Below are 19957 nucleotides of genomic sequence, written 5' to 3'. Positions count from 1 at the left end.
GATCTCACCATGGAGTTGATTGCCAGTCTCATCATGGGGAATAACTACCATCAGCTTACCAGCCACTCAACCAGGCCCAGCCAAGTTGACACACAGCTACTACCACATGCAGTATGATACCTGATTTCTTTTCTGCTGCTTCCTTGTGTGTTGATTGTGGATCCAAGTAAAATGAAATGTCTGACAACTTCAACCTTTTCTCCACTTATCATGATGCTGCTTATCGTTCCAGTTGTGAGGATTTTTGTTTTCTTTATGTGGAGGTATAATCCATACTGAAAACTGTAGTCTTTGATCTTCATCAGTAAGTTTTCCAAGTCATCTTCAGTTTCATCAAGCAAGGTTGTGTCATCTGCATATTGCAGGTGTTAATGAGTCTTCTTCCAATCCTGATGCCACGTTATTCTTCATATAGTCCAACTTCTTGGATTATTTGCTCAGCATACAAATTGAATAATTATGGTAAAAGGATTCAACCCTGATGCACACCCTTCCTGATTTTTAACTATGCAGTATCCCTTTGTTCTGTTTGAATAACCACCTCTTGGTTTCTGTACAGGTTCTTCTTGAACACAATTAAGTCTTCTGGAATTCCCATTTTTTGCAGTGTTGTCCATAATTTGCTATGATCCACATAGTCAAATGCCTTTGCATAGTCAATAAAACACAGGTAAACATCTTTCTGATATTCTTTGCCTTCAGCCAAGATTCATCTGATATCAGTGATGATATTCCCCATTCTACATCCTCTTCTGAATCCAGATTGAATTTCTCAAAGTTCCCTGTCAATATATTACTGCAACTATGGCTAGATAGTCATTATATTCCTATTAAAAATTATAACACTTTAATTTTAGGATTAAATAATAAGAATTGTAAGATATTTGAAGACTTAAATTATAAGAATAAAAAATCTGAAGGAAGGTTGAGCAATCTACTTCCATAGTGATACTGCCTCAGAAACCCAAGGAGGGGTCACTATGAGTTGGATCCGACTCAAGGGCAAAACAACATCAAGAAGAAGATGTCTTTTTAGGACAAAATATAAAATATTCAACTTTGAAAGATTTATTTCCAAAGCTCTCTGTTGTAAATTTGTGTTTGTAAAATGTGGGTAGGATATGTTGGTTCAAAAACTACTAATGATGATGTAATCCTTTTGCATTTTTTTAAGTGATAAGATCAGCTCATTATCAACCTTTTGATGACTTTCTTAAAATTCATAGAAGTCAGTATAAACCATATAGTTTTCCATGTTGTGGTTTTCTGGCAGGATTTTATCTTTTTTTTTTTTTTTTCCTTCCCCTAGCCCTATTAAGATTTCATTTATTCTAGTTTAAATCCCAAAGCCATTCCCAAATTTGAAACTGCTTCCTCCATTTAAGTACTTCCTTTGAGGCAGAGGAGGTGTCTGGGAATGAAAGCTGACTGTGGAAGTCTGGCTGCCTGAGGCTATCTCTTCTGCTTGGTGGTTGCATCACCCCAGCCAACCATTCTCCTCTTTGGGCTTCAGTTCCTTTTCTTTACATTCCAGAACATGGATAAATCTTAAAAACATTACACTGAATGAAAGAAGTCAATCACAGTAAGACAAATATTGTCCGATGTAACTAATGTAAAGTTCATAGACTAGGGGAGTATATACAGATCAGAGTTTAATAGTGGTTACTGGGGGCAGGAGGGAGGGGTGAATGGAGGACATGATTGTTTAGGAAGCAGTGAGTTTCTGTTGATGGGAATGGAAAATTGGGCAAAGGATATTGGTGATCGTTGCAACAACATGATATAATTGACCTGAGTTGAGTATGTGAAAAATACTGAATTGGCAAGTATGGTGCTAGCTTTATTTTTACAACAAAACGCACATTTGAATTAGCTGACTTCAGGGAAGACCAATCACTTAAATGGACATCATGTTTGGTAAACTAGCGGGTGAGCAGAAATGAGGGAAATCTTCAATGAGATGGATTGACAGACAAAATACCCTGAATAGTGGACTAAGACATACCAAGAAGCATGAAGATGGCACAGGACCAGACAAGGTCTTGTTCTGTTACATGTAACATCACCAAGAGTTAAAGCCAGCTTGCTGGCAACTGAAAACAGTAAGTTCTATTCTTTTTTGGAATTCCCTTGACAATGAATTATTTGCTGATCTAAAATCTCAGGCATATGAAATCTGACTTGCACCAAAATAAGGAGTTGTGAACTTAGATATTTGGAAGGGCCAGAAAGGGAACAAAAATGAGGCAAATGTGTAATGCAGTAGGAACTACTGGCGACCATGTCAAGTTGGAGAGTCCCTGGCCTGTCAAAAAATATTCAGATTTTAAAACATTGTGATGCTCAGGCCAAATAAAATACCTCTGTGGGCTGGTTTTGGCCCATGAACCATTACTTTCCTACACATATTTGCATCTGAGTTTTAGCCTTTCACAGCAATGAAGAATAAAAGCAAACACAGAGTACTTTATTTAAAGAAAGTTTTCAAAAGCTGCCCAAATCAGAATATTAGTGTATTTATAAAGCATAGGTAAAAATGTTGGATAGGAACTGGCAAGATTCTGTGTCATGGGACAAAGAATAAGCATTTTATTTTAAGTAGTTATTCCAATGGGCATCACACTTTAATGTATATCCAAATCATCTTACCACCTATGGAGCTTCTTAAAATATAATTTCCTGGGTCCCATTTCATAAAGATTTTTATTTACTTGCTGTGCTGTTGAGCCCAGCAACCTGTGATTTTTAATAAGCCCATCCAGTGATTCTGATGCATGTGGTCAGAAGTCCTCATTTTGAGAAGCACTCAATTTCTGCTCTTCTATTTTAAAGATAGGAAATGGGTTCAACAAGGTGAAATGATTTTCCCAGAAGTGAAAATTTTGGACACATGTAGCATCATTCCCCATTTCTTGGCCCAGGCAGACATCATTAATCAACCAGGGTACATGCTAACTTCTCAACCCAGCTCTCTAGGAAGCCACTTCCACTCTGTCCAAGTTGGCCCTCGATTGGGATGTTACTGCCTCCCTTGGACTACCTCAAGGCCACCCAGCTCACAAGTGATAGAATGAGACTAAAACTCAAACCTCCTGGTCTTTGTGTTTTTAACAATATCACAATCTCCCGTAAATGGCCTTTTCCTCACAGAGTTCCATTTTTATACACATTTAGTTGAACAGATTCTCTGAAATGAGACATAGTGTAAAAAAAGAAAAATGATTAATTAGAAATTGAGAACTCATAAGTACATTTAATTATTTGCTGTCTTTTGGCGGACGAATGGAATCCATTAGGCACTATTCACCATTTCACGTGGATTATGGCTTCCCAGGGAGCATGTTATACTTTCTAATTCCCAGGAACTTACTTAAACATTAAGAATGAGCACAACAATAATGCCACTCAGCAAGGAAAGATTGAATATGACTTAGTTCTGGGATTGACACATAGAAGCTCCAAAGGCAGAACCCATGTTATTTATAAAGCTGGTCTGGACAAGCCTTGCTGTAGCCACATAGCAGATAAGCAGTTGAGAAAGCCAGATAGTAGGTCTGGAGGCCACTGCAGTTCAGCTTCCACCCAGTGATAAAGTACAAATAGATTAGACCAGTGCAGAGCCAGAAGAGAGCATGAGGGACACTTGCCAATGCAAATAAGACTAAAACAAGAACACATTGTTGGAATTTCTGCAAGTTAGTTGTTAATCAAGGAGATCATGGCATATTAGAGCCTTTTAACACATGTTTCTGACATCTGGCCCTGTGCAGCTGACAGTTAAATTAGTTTTGTGATTGACGGAGAAGTATGTTGTAGTATTGAATCATCAATAACACTTGAAAGCATTATGGTGCTTGCTGATTTTTTTGTCATCAATGCCCAGTCAATAGTACAAGTGCTCAGAGCAAATCAACCTGTTTTCCTAAAGACTCTGACACCGTGGGAATGTCACCATAAATGCTTCATTTTGCACTTGAAGGCAGGATGATCCTTAATTAGAGTTTTTATTTCTTTCATCTAAGAACTCCTGGAAGCCCAACAGCTAAGTACTTGGTACTAACAAAAGGTTGGCTATTTGAACCCACTTAGTGGCTTTACGTGAGAAAGAGCTGGCGATCAGCTCTCTTGAAGGTTGTTGTTGTTGTTGTTAGGTGCCATCAAGTAGGCACCAACTCATAGTGAGCCTGCATACAATGGAATGAAAAATTGACCAGTCCTGTGCCATCCTCACAATCCCTGCCATGCATCAGCCCATTGTTGCAGCCACTGTGTCAACCCAGCTCATTTATCAATCGTCTCATCCCTTTTTTACTGACCCTCTACTTTACCAAGCATGATGTCCTTCTCCAGGGACTGGGCCCTTCTCACAACATGACTGAAGTACATGAAATGAATTCTGGCCATTCTCGCTTCCAAGGAGCATTCTGGTTCTTATGGCAGTCCATGGTATTTTCAGTATTCTTCGCCAGCACCACAGTTCAAAGAGATCAACTCTTCTTTGGTCAACCTTATTCGTTGTCCAGCTTTTACATGTGTGTGAGGTGAATGAAATACCTTAGCTTGGGTTAGGTACACCTTAGTCTTTAAAGTGACATCTTTGCTCCTTAATACTTGAAAGAGGTCTTTTTTTAGCAGATTTGCCCAGTATAATTATTGTTGTTGTTGTTGTTATGTGCCATCGAGTCAAACCCGACTCATAGCGACCCCTCCTTGGGTTTCCGAGGCAGTATCACTATGGAAGTAGGATTGCCCAACCTTCCTTCCGAGGAGTGGCTGGTGGGTTTGAACCGCCAGCCGTCTGGTTAGCAGGCAAGTGTCTTAGCCACTATGCTACCAGAGATCCCGCCCAGTATAATATGATGTCTAATTTCTTGACTTCTGTTTCCATGGGTCTTGATGAGATCTGAGTAAAATGAAATCCCTGACAACCTTAATCTTTTCTGCATTTATTGTGATGTTGCTTATTGGTCCAGTTATGAGGATTTTTTTTTTTTTTTTTTTTAATGTGGAGGTGTAATCTATACTGAAAACTGTAGTCTTTGATCTTTCTCAGTGTTTGGAATCTTCTTCATTTTCAGCAAGCAAGGTTGTCCAGGTGCATATCGCAGGTTGCTCGTGAGTCTTCCTCTGATCCTGGTGCCACATACTTTTTCATATAGTCCAGCTTCTTGGATTATCTGCTTATCACACAGATTGAATAATATGGTGAAAGGACACAACCCTGAAGCATACCCTTCCTGATTTGAAACCACACTGTATCTCTTGTTCTGTTCCAATGACTGCCTCTTGGTCTATGTACAGGTTCCTCATGAGCACAAGTTAGTGTTCTGGAGTACCCATTCTTTACAGTGTTATTTATAATTTATTACGATCCACACAGTCAAATGCCTTTGCATAGTCAGTGAAACACAGGTAAACATCTTTCTGGTATTCTTTACTTTCGGCCAAGATCCATCTGGCATCAGCAGTGACATCCCTTGTTCCACATCCTCTTCTGAATTCCAACTTGAATTTCTGGAAGTTCTCTGTATTCAAATACACTGCTGTAACGTTTTTGAATTATCTTCAGCAAAATTTTACTTGTGTGTGATATTAATGATATTATTCAATAATTTCCACATTCTGTTGGGTCACCTTTCTTTGGAATGGGCACAAATATGGATCTCTTCCAGTGGGTTTTCCAGGTAACTATCTTCCAGATTTCTTAGCATAAGTGAATAAGTGCCTCCAGCACAGCATCTGGTTGTTGAAACATCTCAGTAGGTGTTTTGTCAATTCCTGGAGCCTTGTATTTGACAAATCCCTTCAGTGCACCTTGGACTTCTTCCTGCAGTACCCTTAGTTCTTGATCATGTGCCACCTCCTGAAATGTTTGAATGTGGACCAATTATTCTTGATACAATGACTCTGCATATTCTTTCCATCTTCTTTTGATGCTTCCTACATCATTTAATATTTTGCCCAAAGAATCCTTCAGTGTTAGAACTCGAGGCTTGAATTTTTCCTTCAGCTCTTTCAGTTTGAGAAGTGCTGAGCATATCTTTCCATTTTGGTTTTTGTGCTCCAGGTCTTTGCACATTTAATTATAATACTTTACTTGGTTTTCTTGAGCTGCTCTTTGAAATATTCTGTTCCAATCTTTAATTTAGACATTTCTTCTTTTGTTTTAGCTATCTCTGTTCAAGAGCAACTTTCAGAGTCTCTTCTGAAATCTAATTTGGTCCTTTTTTTTTTCCTTTCCTGTCTTTTTAGTGACCTTTTGCTTTTTTCATTTATCATGTTCTTGATGTATCCCATAACTCGTCTGGTCTTCAGTCATTGGTGTTCAGTGTGTCAAATCTCTTCTTCAGATGGTCTCTAAATTCAGGTGGAATGTAATCAAGGCCATATTTTGGCTCTCATGGATTTGTTTTAATTTTCCTGAGCTTCAGCTTGAACTTGAATAGGAGTAATTGATGATCTGTTCCACAGTCAGCTCCTTGCCTTGTTTTGGCTGAAGATATTGAGCTTGTCCATCACCTCTTTCCACAGATGCAGTTGATCTGATTCTTGTGTATTTCATCTGGCAAGGTCCATGTGTATAGCCACCATTTATTTTATTGAAAAAAGGTATTTGTAGTGAGTAAGTCATTGGTCTTGCAATATTCTGTCATGCAATCTCCACCATCATTTCTGTCACCAAGGCCATATTTTCCCACTACTGATGCTTCTACTTTGTTTCCAACTTTTGCCTTACAATGACAAGGAATAATCAACTCATCTTGATTGCACATTTGGTCAATTTCAGACTGCAGAAGTTGTTTAAAATCTTCAGTTTTTTCATCTTTGGCTTTAGTGGTTGGTGCATAAATTTGGAAAATAGTCATGTTAACTGGTCTTCCTGGTAGGGTTATAGATATTGTCCTATCACTGACAGCATTATACTTCAGGATAGATCTTGAAATGTTCTTTTTGACAATGAATGTAATGCAATTCCTTTTCAATTTCCCATTCCCAACATAGTAGACTGTATGACTATGTGATTCAAAATGGCCAGTACCAACCAATTTCAGCTCACTAATACCAAGGATATCAGTCTTTATGGCTTCCATTTCATTTTTGACAACTTTGAATTTTCCTAGATCCGTAGTTCGTAGTTTCCACATTCTGATTATTAGTGAATGTTTACAGCTGCTGCTTCTCATTTTGATTTGTCCTGCATCAGGAAATGAAGGTTCCACAAGCTTTACTCCATCCACATCATTAAGGTCAATGCTACTTTGAGATGGCAGCTCTTCCTCAGTCATATTTTGAGTGCCTTCCAGCCTGAGAGGCTCATCTACTACCATTCATAAAGTTTTCCAGTAATGTATCAGACAGTGTTTCACTGCTCTTCATAAGGTTTTCTGTGGCCATGTTTTTCAGAAGTGGATGGCCCTCTCCTTCTTCCCAGTCTGTCTTAGTCAGGGAACTCCACTGAAACCTATCCATTATCGGGTGACCCTGCTGGTTCTTGAAATACTGATGGCCTAGCTTCCAGCTTCAAAGCAATACACAAGCTACCACAGTATGACACACTGACCGATGAGTAAGATTATAGACTAGAAAACCCTATGGGGGTAGTTCTCTGTCACATGGGGTCATCTGAGTAGGAATCAACTTGAAGTCTCCTGACAGTAACAACATTCCTTTAATCATCGTTTTCAATTGCCTGTTGTATGCCAGAGTTTGCCCAGGATTTGGTGCTGCCCTCTGAGAAGCTAGGCTGGGAGAATGAGCATGCAGGGAGACCATGGAAGAATGAGAGTAAATGCCACATGACCTGACAGGATTGATGAGCAGGATCAATCTAATTCTATGTTCTTCATAGATTCCACCTTCTCAGAATGCAAATAGAATAAGTATGGTGAAAGGATACAACCATGACAAATGCCTTTCCTGATTTTAAGCCATGTGGTATACCCTTGTTCTGTTAGAACAGCAGCCTCTTGGTCTATGTACATGTTCCTCATGAGCACAATTAAGTGTTCTGAAATTCCCAGAATTTCTGAACAGTTCAGTGACATGGTCCGTTTGAGGCTTTAGGAAGATTCCTCCAATAGCCACACTATCGGAAGTGATGGGATGGAGAAGGCTGAGTGGCCCATCAACCAGAGTGAAGCTTTTTACAGTGAATATATGCAAGAGGCAGTGAGGGCTCAGTTGCTGAAATAGTTAAAAGCTCTTGAGAGGATTACCATGCCATGCCCTGAGGCCATTTCCTTTTCTTTTGTAGTTCACACAGCTTCCCCTTATCAGATATACTCACTGCCATCCAGTGGATTAGACTCATAGCAGCCCCTCCTTGACTTTCCCAGGTGGTATCTCTATGGAGGTAGATTGCCCAGTCTTCCTTCCCAAGAGTGGCTGGTGGGTTTTAATCACCAGCCTTCTGGTTAGTAGTCAAACGCCTTAGGCACTATGCCATATGAGGTAAAGCAATACTGTAACTGGAAGGAAGACTGGGCAATCTACTTCCATAAAGATTCACTGCCTCAGAAACCCAGAGGGTCACTATGAGTCAGAATTGACTTGATGGGAGTGAGTTTAGTTTTTTGTTTTTTTTTTTAAATACTGTAACTGGAATCAAGAAGAAACAAATACAGGCAATTTAATAGAGTCATTTTTCCTACTCCTCCCCCCACCATTGTAATGATATACTTCATTCAACCAAAACCAAATTCATTGCCATCGAGTCGATTCCGACTCATAGCGACTCCCTTTAGGTTTCTGAGGCTGTAAATCTTTATGGAAGTAGATTGTCCAGTCTTCCTTTCATGGAGTGGCTATTGGGTTTGAACTGCCAACCTTCTGGTTAGCTGCCAAATGCCCTAGGCACTATGCCACCAGAGCTCCTTAACTTCATTTAAAGTGTGTTTAAATGATTGCAAAACAGTAATGGTACAGTTTTTTCCTTGAAAGCACTAAGCGCATAAATTATTGTCACTGGGGTGGAATGGTTGCTTCCTCAGGGGATCTTAAATTACAATCTTTGTTCAGACTAATTTGTATCTGCATCAGGCACTGTTTTACAGCTGTCTTCTGTATCAAGCATTGCCCTTTACCTAAGTACTTATAAAAATATCACAGATAATAATTGGATCATTAAGTATAGTTGCTACACCAATATTTTTGAGTATGGCCATCCAAAAGGAAGCTGAGAGATGTATTGAAAGTAATTTCAGAAATCTAACTCTGGATTTACCCTAATGGGATTTTCTTTTTTTTAAAAAAAGGGAGGGTGCTCTTATTTCTTATCAGCACCAGTTGCTATTAAGGTGATTCCACTCATGGCAACCCCATGTGTGTCAGAGTAGAACTATATTCCACACAGTTTACAAAGGCTGATTAGTTCAGAAACATATCACCACCAGGTCTTTCTTCTGAGGTGCTTCTGGGTGAACTCAAACCACTAAATCTATCTATCTTCCTTCCTTCCTTCCTTCCTCCCTTCCTCCTTTTCTCCCTCCCTCCTTCTCTCACTCCCTCCTTTTCTCCTTCCTTCTTCATAACTTTTTTTGTGTGTACTTTGGATGAAATTTTACAAAGTAGATTTGTTTTATACTCTACGGTTTTTTGTATTTTTTAATTTACTTTTTTAAATTTTTATTGTGATTTGGGTGAAAGTTTACAGAGCAAACTCATTTTCCATACAGCAGTTCACATAGACTTTGTCTCATGACATTGACTGCAATTTTGCATAGTGCAACAGCTCTCCTCCCACTTCCTCCCCATAGTCACCTCTTCCCCGTGTCCCTCCCTCCCATGTACTCTTGCCCCCTGAGCTGTCTCCCTGTGCATATGATGCCCTTCTATTCTTCCATGATTGATCTCTCCTGGGAGTGTATCTAGCTAATGTAAATGTACAGCTCATATGCCTGTCTTTTGTTTGGCTAGAAATCATAGGAGTGGCTTTAATTCCTGACCTGAAGGGCAGCTAGAAGCCATAGTGTTAGGAGTTCCACCAGGCTCTATCAGACCTACAAACCTGGTCCCTTTTTTATGATTTGAGTTCTGTTCCACATTGTCCTCCCACTCTATCCAGGGTCTCCTACAGAGATCTTCCTCTGAGTGGTTGACAGTGGTACTGTGCACCATCTAGTTCTTTTGGTCTCATAGTTGTATAGGCTGAGGATCGCATGTACATTCTACAGTTTATACACATTTTGTTTTGCGACACTGATTACAATCCCTGCAGTATAACAGCTCTCTTCCCTCTTCCTCCCTGTGGTTATCCTTTCCCTATGTCCTTCTTGCTTATATGTATTCTTGCCTCCTTACTTTTTTCCCTGTGGCAGAGCTACCTTTCTGATCTCCCATGGTTGATTGTTCTAAGGAGTGCATCTCCCTGGTGTAGTTGTTTAGCTCATAGGCCCGTCTGTTGTGTGGCTGAGATTTAAGCTACAGGAGTGAGTTCAATTCCAGGCCTTAAGGGTGACTTGGTGCCACAGTCTCAGGAGTTTTTCTAGCCTCTCTCACTAGAGATCTTTGTCTTTTTTATATTTAAAAAATTTTGTTCCACATTTTTCTCTGACTCTATCCAGGATGTCCCATTTTAATCCCTTTCCAAGTGGTTGGCATTGGTAACCAAGTACCATCTAGTTCTTCTGGTCCTTTGGAGTCATTGTTTCCATGTGTCTTTGATTTTCTTCACTATTCTTTGCTCCAGACTAGAAAAGACCATTAGTTGCATTTTAGATGGCAGCTGCAAGCTTTTAAACTCCAGTTGCTACTCACAGAAGTAGGATGTAGAACAATGATTTTGTGTACTATGTTGTATTAATTTAGCTTGATGTCCCCAGGGTCAATGGTCCTAAGCCCACAGGCCCAGTGACTCACTCCCTCAGGGTGCTTGGTAGTGGCTAAGAAGTTATCCTAAATTTGTCTGCTGCTAGGTTTATGCTGCATATGGACATTTTTATAACCAAAACCAAACCAAACTCACTGCCACCAAGTTGATTCTGACTCTTAGCAACCCCCTTGGGTTTCTGAGATGGTAGATCTTTACAGAAGTAGATTAACCAGCCTTCCCTCCACGGAGTGGCTGGTGGGTAGCACATACAAATATGTATGTAGGTATGTTGTATGCCAAACCTATGTATTCAAACCACTTGCTAAAGCACTTGACTGCTAACCAGAAGGCTGGCGGTTCAAACCCACCAGCCACTCCTTGGAAGGAAGGTTGGGCAATCCTACTTCCGTAGTGATACTGCCTCGGAAACCCAAGGAGGGGTCGCTATGAGTCGGGGTGACTCAACAGCACATAACAGCAACAACAACAATCTTTATTTATCTATTTTTTATTGTGTTTTGGGTGTAAATTTACAGAGCAGATTAGTTTTACATTCAACAGTTCATGCACATTTGATTTCACAGCTCTGATTACAATTCCCAGTCATAAAAGACTCTCCTCCTCCCCTCTCCTCCTTGTGACTACTCCCTCCCTATACCCTTCTTATCTGTGCATTGCTGTCTGTCTAGCTTTCCATCTATGTGAATGTTACCCCTCTGATGTCTCATGGTTGATTGATTTAAAGGGTGCATTTCCCTAGAGGAGGTGGGTGCATCACCCTGGGGTAGGTGTTCTCCATGTAGGTCATTCTACTTTTGAGCTGAGAGAAAATCCACGGGTGTAATTTCATTTCTAAGCCTGAAGGATAACCTGGGGCCATAGTCTCGGGGATTCCATCAATCTCTATTCAACCAGTAATTCTGGTCATTTTTATGTTTTTGAATTTTGTTCCACATTTTCCTCCCACCCTAATAAGGATCTCCAATTTTGATCCCTTTCTGATCAAACCAGTAATCTGTAGATTAGTAGCTGAGCATTCACTATTTGTGCCAACCAGGGACTCCTGATATCACTACGGTCCCAGATTTTTAGTGGGACCAAAATACCATTTTCATTTTAGTATGAGAGTCAGACCTCCTTAAACAGCTCCAAGATTCATTTGTGGCGGGGCTCTGGTGGTGTAGTACCTAAGGCATTTGACAACTAACCAGAAGGCTGGTGGTTCAAACCCACAAGCCACTCCTCGGAAGGAAGACTGGGCATTCTACTTTCATAGAGATACTTGTGAGACCTGGGTGTCAGGCTAAGTATCTAAGTATCACTTAGATGAGTCAGCTGGCCTCTCTGAGTCTTGGATTCCTCCCCTCTCCGCTGTCCTCAGGAGTACTAGCTGAGACTTCACAACTGTGATAAGGATTGGATGAAAAGGACACATCACAGAACCTTGCATATAGAAGTCTCAATGAAGGAAAGCTGGTATTCAAACTTTGCTTGTATATAGGCAGTGTTTTGGAATATCTACTGATTGTCAAGAAGCCACTGAAAAAAATGTGGGAGTAAAAATCTCCAGACCCATTGGGAAATTGCATGCACAATAGGCTTATTCTTTATTTTGTCTCAAGTGTTCACTATTAGTCCAGCTCTAAGTCCTACAGGTCTTGTGTCCTACTGCTCTGTAGCTCTTGTGTAGCCAGAAAAGAGACTTCAGAAACCAAGAGGGCTCTTTGAAACTACATGGTATGCTCAAGCAAAGGAGGTTGAACCAAGAGCTCAGTTCTGCTTCCTCTCCTGGCCCCTGTAAGGTGTTGGCAAGTCTACTGCACCTCCCGGTTCTAGAACTGCTCTAGGAATTTTCCGGATACACTATATATAAACCAAGGAGCTCTGGTGATGTGGTGCTTAAGGCATTTGACTGCTCACCAGAAGGCTGGTGGTTCAAACCCACTAGCCACTCCTTGGAAGGAAGGGTGGGCAATCTACTTCTGTAGTGATACTGCCTCAGAAACCCAAGGAGTGTTCACTATGGGTCAGATCCAATTCCACAGCAGTGAGAGTACTATAAACCAAGAAAAGCATCAGAGGTTAAACACTGGGGCCTCTTGCATATTTGCAATGCTAATTTTTGTTAACAAACTCAAAGCTATATTGATTGTCTTTCCCAAACGCAGTTAAATACAGCCTCTCTTCACAAACCTAGTTTTGAAGGTCTTATGAGTTTCCTGTGGAGCATTTCTTACACTTATTGCTGCTTCTTACATTCATTGGTGCTTGTTACCTGTTATAGTATGCCTTGACACACACACTGATGGGTTCTTCCTTCTTCTTTTGTGACAACTGATTTACAGGAGAGAATCATTGAGCGCTTGAAAGAACAGCGGGAAAGAGATGATCGGGAAAGACTAGAAGAGATAGAATCCTTCCGAAAAGAGAACAAAGATCTGAAAGAGAAGGTTAATGCTTTACAAGCTGAACTGACCGAGAAAGAGGTGAGTTCAAAAAATATATGAATTATGTTGATAGTGCTCATTGTAGTTCCGGAAGACTCAGTTTGAGGAACTCTGTAAAGAATATGGAAACATGGTAACTTTTCTTCTATAAAGCTCACCAAATTCAACAGAAAATACTTCTCGTAACTCTTTTCAGTAGTGATGTCCTAAGGATTTCTTCTCTACTGTATGGAAGGAAGTTTGGGCAATCTACTTCTGTACAGATACTGCCTCAGAAACCCAAAGAGGGGTTGCTATGAGTCGGGGCGACTTGATGGCAGTAAGTTTTTTTTTTTTTTTTGGTACCAACTATACACAATACAGTTCCTTCAAACTTTTCTATCTTACCACGTTTTTGTGGCATAAAGGATTCAATATTTTTTCAAAGTCCTGTGACCCTTTGCTTGAGATAACAAAAACAATAGTAGCACATTGATAATCATAATATCAGCTCCACTTAAATGGAGAGCCTGCTAGGTGCTAATTCTTGTGGTGGGTGCTTTACATTCATCTGTGCTTCTCAAACCGGCGACACTATTCACCTGGGGTTAGGAGATGTAGTACCTGCTGGACATAAAGGTAGAGGTTAAATGTGGCTGCTTTTCCAGAATATTATTTTTATGTTATGGTAAATAATATATGGAATGCAATTCTTACCTCTGTTGTTAAGGTAAACAATATACTTTAAATAAATGTCTTGCTTAGGGGTTATGAAGAGGATCATTGTACTACATTCACCCATCCTCCAAAAGATACTTATCCCCCCCCCCACACACACACACGCGGTTTGTTTAGGGGTACTTTTGTGGAGAAGTTTGAGAAGCAAGAAAGCACATTATTTTATTCAATCTCCACAACTCCACAGTTAGCTCCTTCACACTTTTGTCAGACTCTTTCAGCTTGCCAGCTTCACCGTTGACCATTTTCTCAGCCATATAGTCACCTGAATGGTGACTAGGTTTTTGATAATTCTGTACAAATTAAAATGGTGCCTGAATTAAGAATCCAGATGAAGACAGAAAGGATTGATGAGTAAGAGGAGTTTTGAAGAAACCCAGAAGTGAAATTCATATTCCTAATTTTTTTTTTTAAGAAGAGATTATTTCTTTGATAAGAAAGAATTTAAATCCTTTTCCTACTGTCTCACTGTTAATTGTAACTTTGATCATCTATAATTACTGTACTTTGTAGGTATCAAAAGCCTCAGAAACTTTGACCTCACTTGTAATACTCTTCTTCAGTTGAAAGTGTTATTTGTGGGTTTGTACCTTAAAATCATGTGCATCAAAATGAAAAGAAATCCTGATGACATGGTGGAATGTGGGTGTTAAATGAAGATAATTTTTTAAAGAATGATTAGACTATATGAATTTTCAGATAAGCACTTTAACAAGCGGTTATTGTGCAGACACAATGTGCCTGGCATTGGGTAGATTTCACCAAAGAAACAACCGCAGGACATACAGGTAGATACATGTATGTTGGGAGCTCTGGTAGCATAGTGCCTAAGGCACTTGATTGCTAACCAGAAGGCTGGCGGTTCAAACCTACCAGCAACTCCTCGGAAGGAAGATGGGGCAATCTACTTCCGTAGTGATACTGCCTCGGAAACCCAAGGAGGGGTCGCTATGAGTCAGGGCCGACTCCACGGCACATAACAACAACAGCAACAACATGCTCAGTCCGCTGGTGGAATTTCTTCTTTCTTCAGTTCTGCTCTGAAAGCCTTTCATATGATTGGATTAAGCCCATCCAGACTGTTGAAGATAATTCCCTCTACTTAAAGTCAACTGACTATCGATATTAATCACATCTACAAAATACCTTCACAGCAACACCTAGATTAGTGTTTAACTGAATAACTTGGAACTGTAGTCTGGTGAAGTTGACACATAGACTACCCATCACATGAGGAAATATAAAATTTGTAAAAAAGAACAACAAACCATTGCAATCCATAAGGAGCTTAGAATTTAGTTGAGGTGTGAATACACATTCACTGTGACAAAAAAATGACTGAAGTATAACGTTATTTGTTGTTTCTGTGGAAGTGATTTGATAACACTGGAATTGTAGGTGGAGATCTGAGTTTGAGACTTCTGTACAGGTAACACTTAACTCATCTGAGCTGCAGTTTCCTCACCTGAAAGATGAGTATGACTGGCTTGTCCCTTGGAGGGTTGTTAGGAACACCTTGCTAGATGGTGGTGGGTGGTGGTGTCTTCATCATCACAATCATTCCTGCCCATGAAGCAGCCCAGAAACAAGGTACTAGGCAACAGCATTTACTGAGAGGCCACAGCATACCTTCCTTGGTGCTGCAATTAGATAGAAAGGAAATGCACAATGCCTGATTTGGGGTAGAACCTGATCATTCTACTCAAATAATTAGTGTTGCCAACCATTTCGTAGTCAATAATGAGCATTGCCCTCCTAGGTGACAAAGTTCTGTTTAGTAATACATACATACAAGTGTTTATTTTTTTAGTTTTTTTGCATTTCTGTCTATACAGGGAAGCTCTTGGTTTATAGACCTGATAGATGAATGGACCAATTTAGGTAACCCCATGCCTGAGTTGGCTGAATTTGGATTTGTGGAAGGCTAGAACATAAAATCTACTTTATTTTTTGAAAATCAATTTTATTTTTGACCCTCTAAAAGATGTTTGAAAAACCATTGGTCATTTTTCTGTTAAAGGAAAGAAATAGTCTGATAAAAATTCAAAAGGGTGCCTCTTTTATATTTGATTTGCGTTTTTGGGAGAGAAAGCAGTACAGTTGGTATTTTCGTTCACATTTGTCTTAGAGTCTGTGCAACCTGACAGCAATAAATGTAAACAGAAGGCTTGGGGTGTCTGTTTTGCCATGACTGTGAAGACCACCTTGGGACTGACATCATTAACATGACTTTGAGATGTGACCACACCATTGAGTCACATTTGATTCTGGTGCAGTGAGATCCTGTTTGGTTCTATAAACTGGCCAAGTTTAATTTCCTGGCCAGAGCTGACTATTGTAACCTTTGTAAGACTATATTTACACTTTCTGTCTATTGTACTCTTTATTGCTACATATAGAATCAATGTACTCAAATTGAAGACTTTGATAGTAGAAATTGCAGTGCTTTACTTACTAGAGTTCTTTTCCTTTCAGTCTAGTTTAATTGACCTCAAAGAACATGCATCTTCATTAGCCTCAGCAGGGCTGAAAAGGGACTCCAAATTAAAATCTCTAGAAATAGCCATCGAACAAAAGAAAGAGGAATGTAGCAAATTGGAAGCACAGTTAAAAAAGGTAAGTGAAGTTTAAGAAAAAAAATGTTCATTTAGAAATGAATTTATAAAATGGGAAAGGAAGAGACATTTTTCAAAAGAAACAAACCCCTTATCTCCTCTTGCTGTCTGCTGATAAAAGAATTAAACCCTCTTAAGAAGTCTGCATCAAATCTGCCTGTGAACCTGAAAAATTATCTTAGGTTTCCTGTCTGAAGAAAACTTGAAAAATAGATGAAAATAATGTAGTGGAAGTGAAAACATATTATAAAAACCAGCCGCTGCTCTCTGGGCAAATCTCAACTATCAAAAAAGATAAATGGAAATGTTTGCAACAAACCAAATAATCATGGGGCCCCATTAGACATTGATAAAGGTTTACTCCTTTCAGAAGTAAGTCTGATTTTTTTTTTTTTTTTTTGTATTGGAACTTTGCAGAAATGTTTTCCTGACAACTTGAAATTTCTAGAAGTTCACTAAAACAAATCAAGTCCTTAGCATATCTGTAGGATGACTACTTATACTTGACCAAAAATGGCCATGATGTCTAAGAAAGCTTGTTCATGTAGAAACCTTTGGAAAATAAAGAATCTTTACATTGTAGCATTAACATGTTTTCTCTGACCTGGGCATTTTTGTGGAGTACATTTCCAGTCATGCATTGTTCCTTTGACTTTTTGCCTGTGTTGTTTGGTACGTCTGCAGTCATTGTTTACATAAAACTCATAACATTATGAGTTTAAGCATTTTGTTTCCCTTTGGCAGTTTACAAACTCATTCAAAAGAAATGATAAAAATCTGAAATAAAGCTTGGAAGAAATTTGACTATGTATAATTCATAGCACACTAAGATGGGGATATATTTGCTAGAGCTATGAAAATATATGAAAGGATGATCAGAGTCATGAAACATACATGTATCTGTGGAGAAATTATTCTGGGTATTTAAAAATTTCATGTAATATTTTATATAATATTTCATATAATATTCTAAGCAATGCTGTGCTCATTTTGTCAGTTTTAAGAACCTCTCATGACAAATTTCACACTAGTAAAGTCTACTTATTAATACAGAAATACAGATAGATCAAATTCTTTTATAACAAAACAGAATTTTTATACTGTAAAATCTATTTCCTAAGCCACTCAGTTTCTCCCTTATTTCAAGCAATATTTAGTTGAACAGGAATCTTAAACAATACAATGATTTAAACTACCTATTTGAGGAGTCCTGGTGGTGCAGTTGTTAAAGCACTCGGCTGCAACCAGAAGGTCAGTGTTTGAATCTATCAGATGCTCTGCAGGAGAAAGATGAGGCAGTCTGCTTCCATAAAGATTTATAACCTTGGAAACCCTATGAGACAGTTCTACTCTGTCCTATAGGGTCGCTGTGGGTTGGAATCTACCCCACGGCAGTGTTGTTTTTTTTTCTTTAAGATTCTTTTAATGAAGATTAACTTGGCTATGTATGCACTAGATGTATGATATACGTTCATGACATATACATGAATGTGTTCTGCAATATGTTGTGCATACATATACATATCCAGAAATAAGCCTTGAAATGTACTTTTTATCTGATAATACAGTTTTATGATCATAAAGCAGTTCTAACATAACTCTGCAAAAGAGAGAAATTCATTGGCTCCCTGTGGTGGTCCTTTGCTCTATCTTACCTGAGTTGCAGTATGCTGAGACTGGAAGAAAGAGGACTTAAAGTAGAAGTACACATGAAAGACACTCGCTGTCCACCCTGATGAAGATGGATATCAGGGTACCACGTTTATTGTTTTTAAGGACACATACAAAACACCTTCTTCTTTAGTGTAAGTCATCCAGGAAGTTTGAAATCTTCTGGTAATTAGAAAGAAGAGATTCACATATTTTTGCTTATGATTTGCCTGTATATGATTTGACTAGTTTCATAAAACAACATCTGTGCAATTCATTTTTAGTTTCAACATAGCTGTAGTTTGCCCATCTCTCAGGTAGATGCCAGGTACTGAAATTCACAGGCCAGGAAATCCTGTAAACATTTTAGGATTATTCCTAACAGCATTTTAATACTCTGACGTGCCACCAGAATGAAACTAACTAGTAGGGTTGTCTTTCTGTAAAGGACCTATTTAATTTATGAAAACTTAACTTATTTTTAAGCATACAAATAATCTTTGTTTATACTATCACCTAAATGCACACTGCAGGAGATTAAATAGTGTAATTAGAATTTAAATATTTTTATAGATAACCTGCAAATGCTATTTTGTTGTTTTTGGCTGTCTATAATCAACTAAATTCAAAAGTTTAAAATATTTTTTCTAGTAGTCTTTAATTTTTGCTAATAAATAGTTCTGTAAAAACCTCAAGTACCCATCACCTTAAAAAAAATTTGAGATCTCATGAAATAAATTAAACTCTAAGCCAGCACTATATGAATGTACATATAAACACATCATTTACCCCTGGAAAAATAAGCAGTTATAAAAGTGTAAGGAGTGTCTGGACCTCCTTTTAAAGAAAAGAGCATGTTACTTATAAATAAAATATAAAGATTTGCTAAATGAAAGCTGAAAACGTAATAGTTTTATTATGCCATAAATACTACATGAGTTCCCAATGGAAATTTGCTCAAGATTTGTGAGCGTCCAGGTATTTTCACCATAAAATCTATACCATGTCATAGGTGTGTTTAGTGGAACAGAAACCTTGTCTGTCAAGGACAGTGGAACCCAAATGGTGACTTAAATTTATTTTCCTGTTACGAACAGTGCTTGACATGGGTAAAGTGATTTTTTACATGAAAGTTTGTAGGGAATATTCGCATCAATAGCCACTTTTAACCCTTTACTATATCATGTTAAGACATGTCCATATATTTGTGATGGAAAATTGTCAGAGGCAAAAAAATGAATTATTCCTTATACATTCCCTTCCAACTATTTACAATGATATGATCTGTTCATGTGTGAGGAAATTCTCACCATAATAATGAGGCTAATAAAAGGATACTAATAACATTACACAAAGAACTAGTATTTAAAATACATTTATCAATGATAATAGATGCGTAGGGCTTGAGAGGACTTGGTTAATGACCAGTTACTTGATCATTTTGTCCTTCAGAAGAGTATCTGGTGGTCCAGATTTAGAGGTAAATTTATATATCATAAATCCTATATGATTAGAAATCAACTTGAGAAGCAACCATCATTCAAAATGTTAGGATTTATGCTACTTGGTAATTTTCTAATTAATATCACCTGGCAGAGGGTTTTTGCCTTTTAATCATGATACAGTTATCATTTATTTCATCAGAGTTTGAAGAGCAAGAAATCAGGCTCTTCAAAGGCCTTCATATCTCAGCTTAAAGTAGAGCAAAGGTTCCT

At 38.6% G+C, this 19957-nt stretch overlaps 1 protein-coding gene across 1 annotated transcript in view; it reads left to right on the top strand.

Annotated features, from left to right (window-relative positions):
* The window catches only part of ERC2 (ELKS/RAB6-interacting/CAST family member 2), a 1380507-nt gene that overhangs the window by 751004 nt on the left and 609546 nt on the right, over positions 1-19957 (top strand). The window contains exons 8-9 of the mRNA XM_042780470.1: positions 13159-13299; positions 16453-16593. Coding sequence (XP_042636404.1) covers positions 13159-13299; positions 16453-16593 — 282 coding nt within the window. The remainder of the gene's footprint in view (positions 1-13158; positions 13300-16452; positions 16594-19957) is intronic.

Source organism: Orycteropus afer, unplaced genomic scaffold (genome assembly GCF_000298275.1).
Source record: "Orycteropus afer afer isolate SDZICR_OR568_19922 unplaced genomic scaffold, OryAfe1.0 scaffold00041, whole genome shotgun sequence".
Taxonomy (NCBI): domain Eukaryota; kingdom Metazoa; phylum Chordata; class Mammalia; order Tubulidentata; family Orycteropodidae; genus Orycteropus; species Orycteropus afer.
Note: the sequence above shows the minus strand (reverse complement) of the source record. Positions and strands in the feature narration are given on the sequence as shown.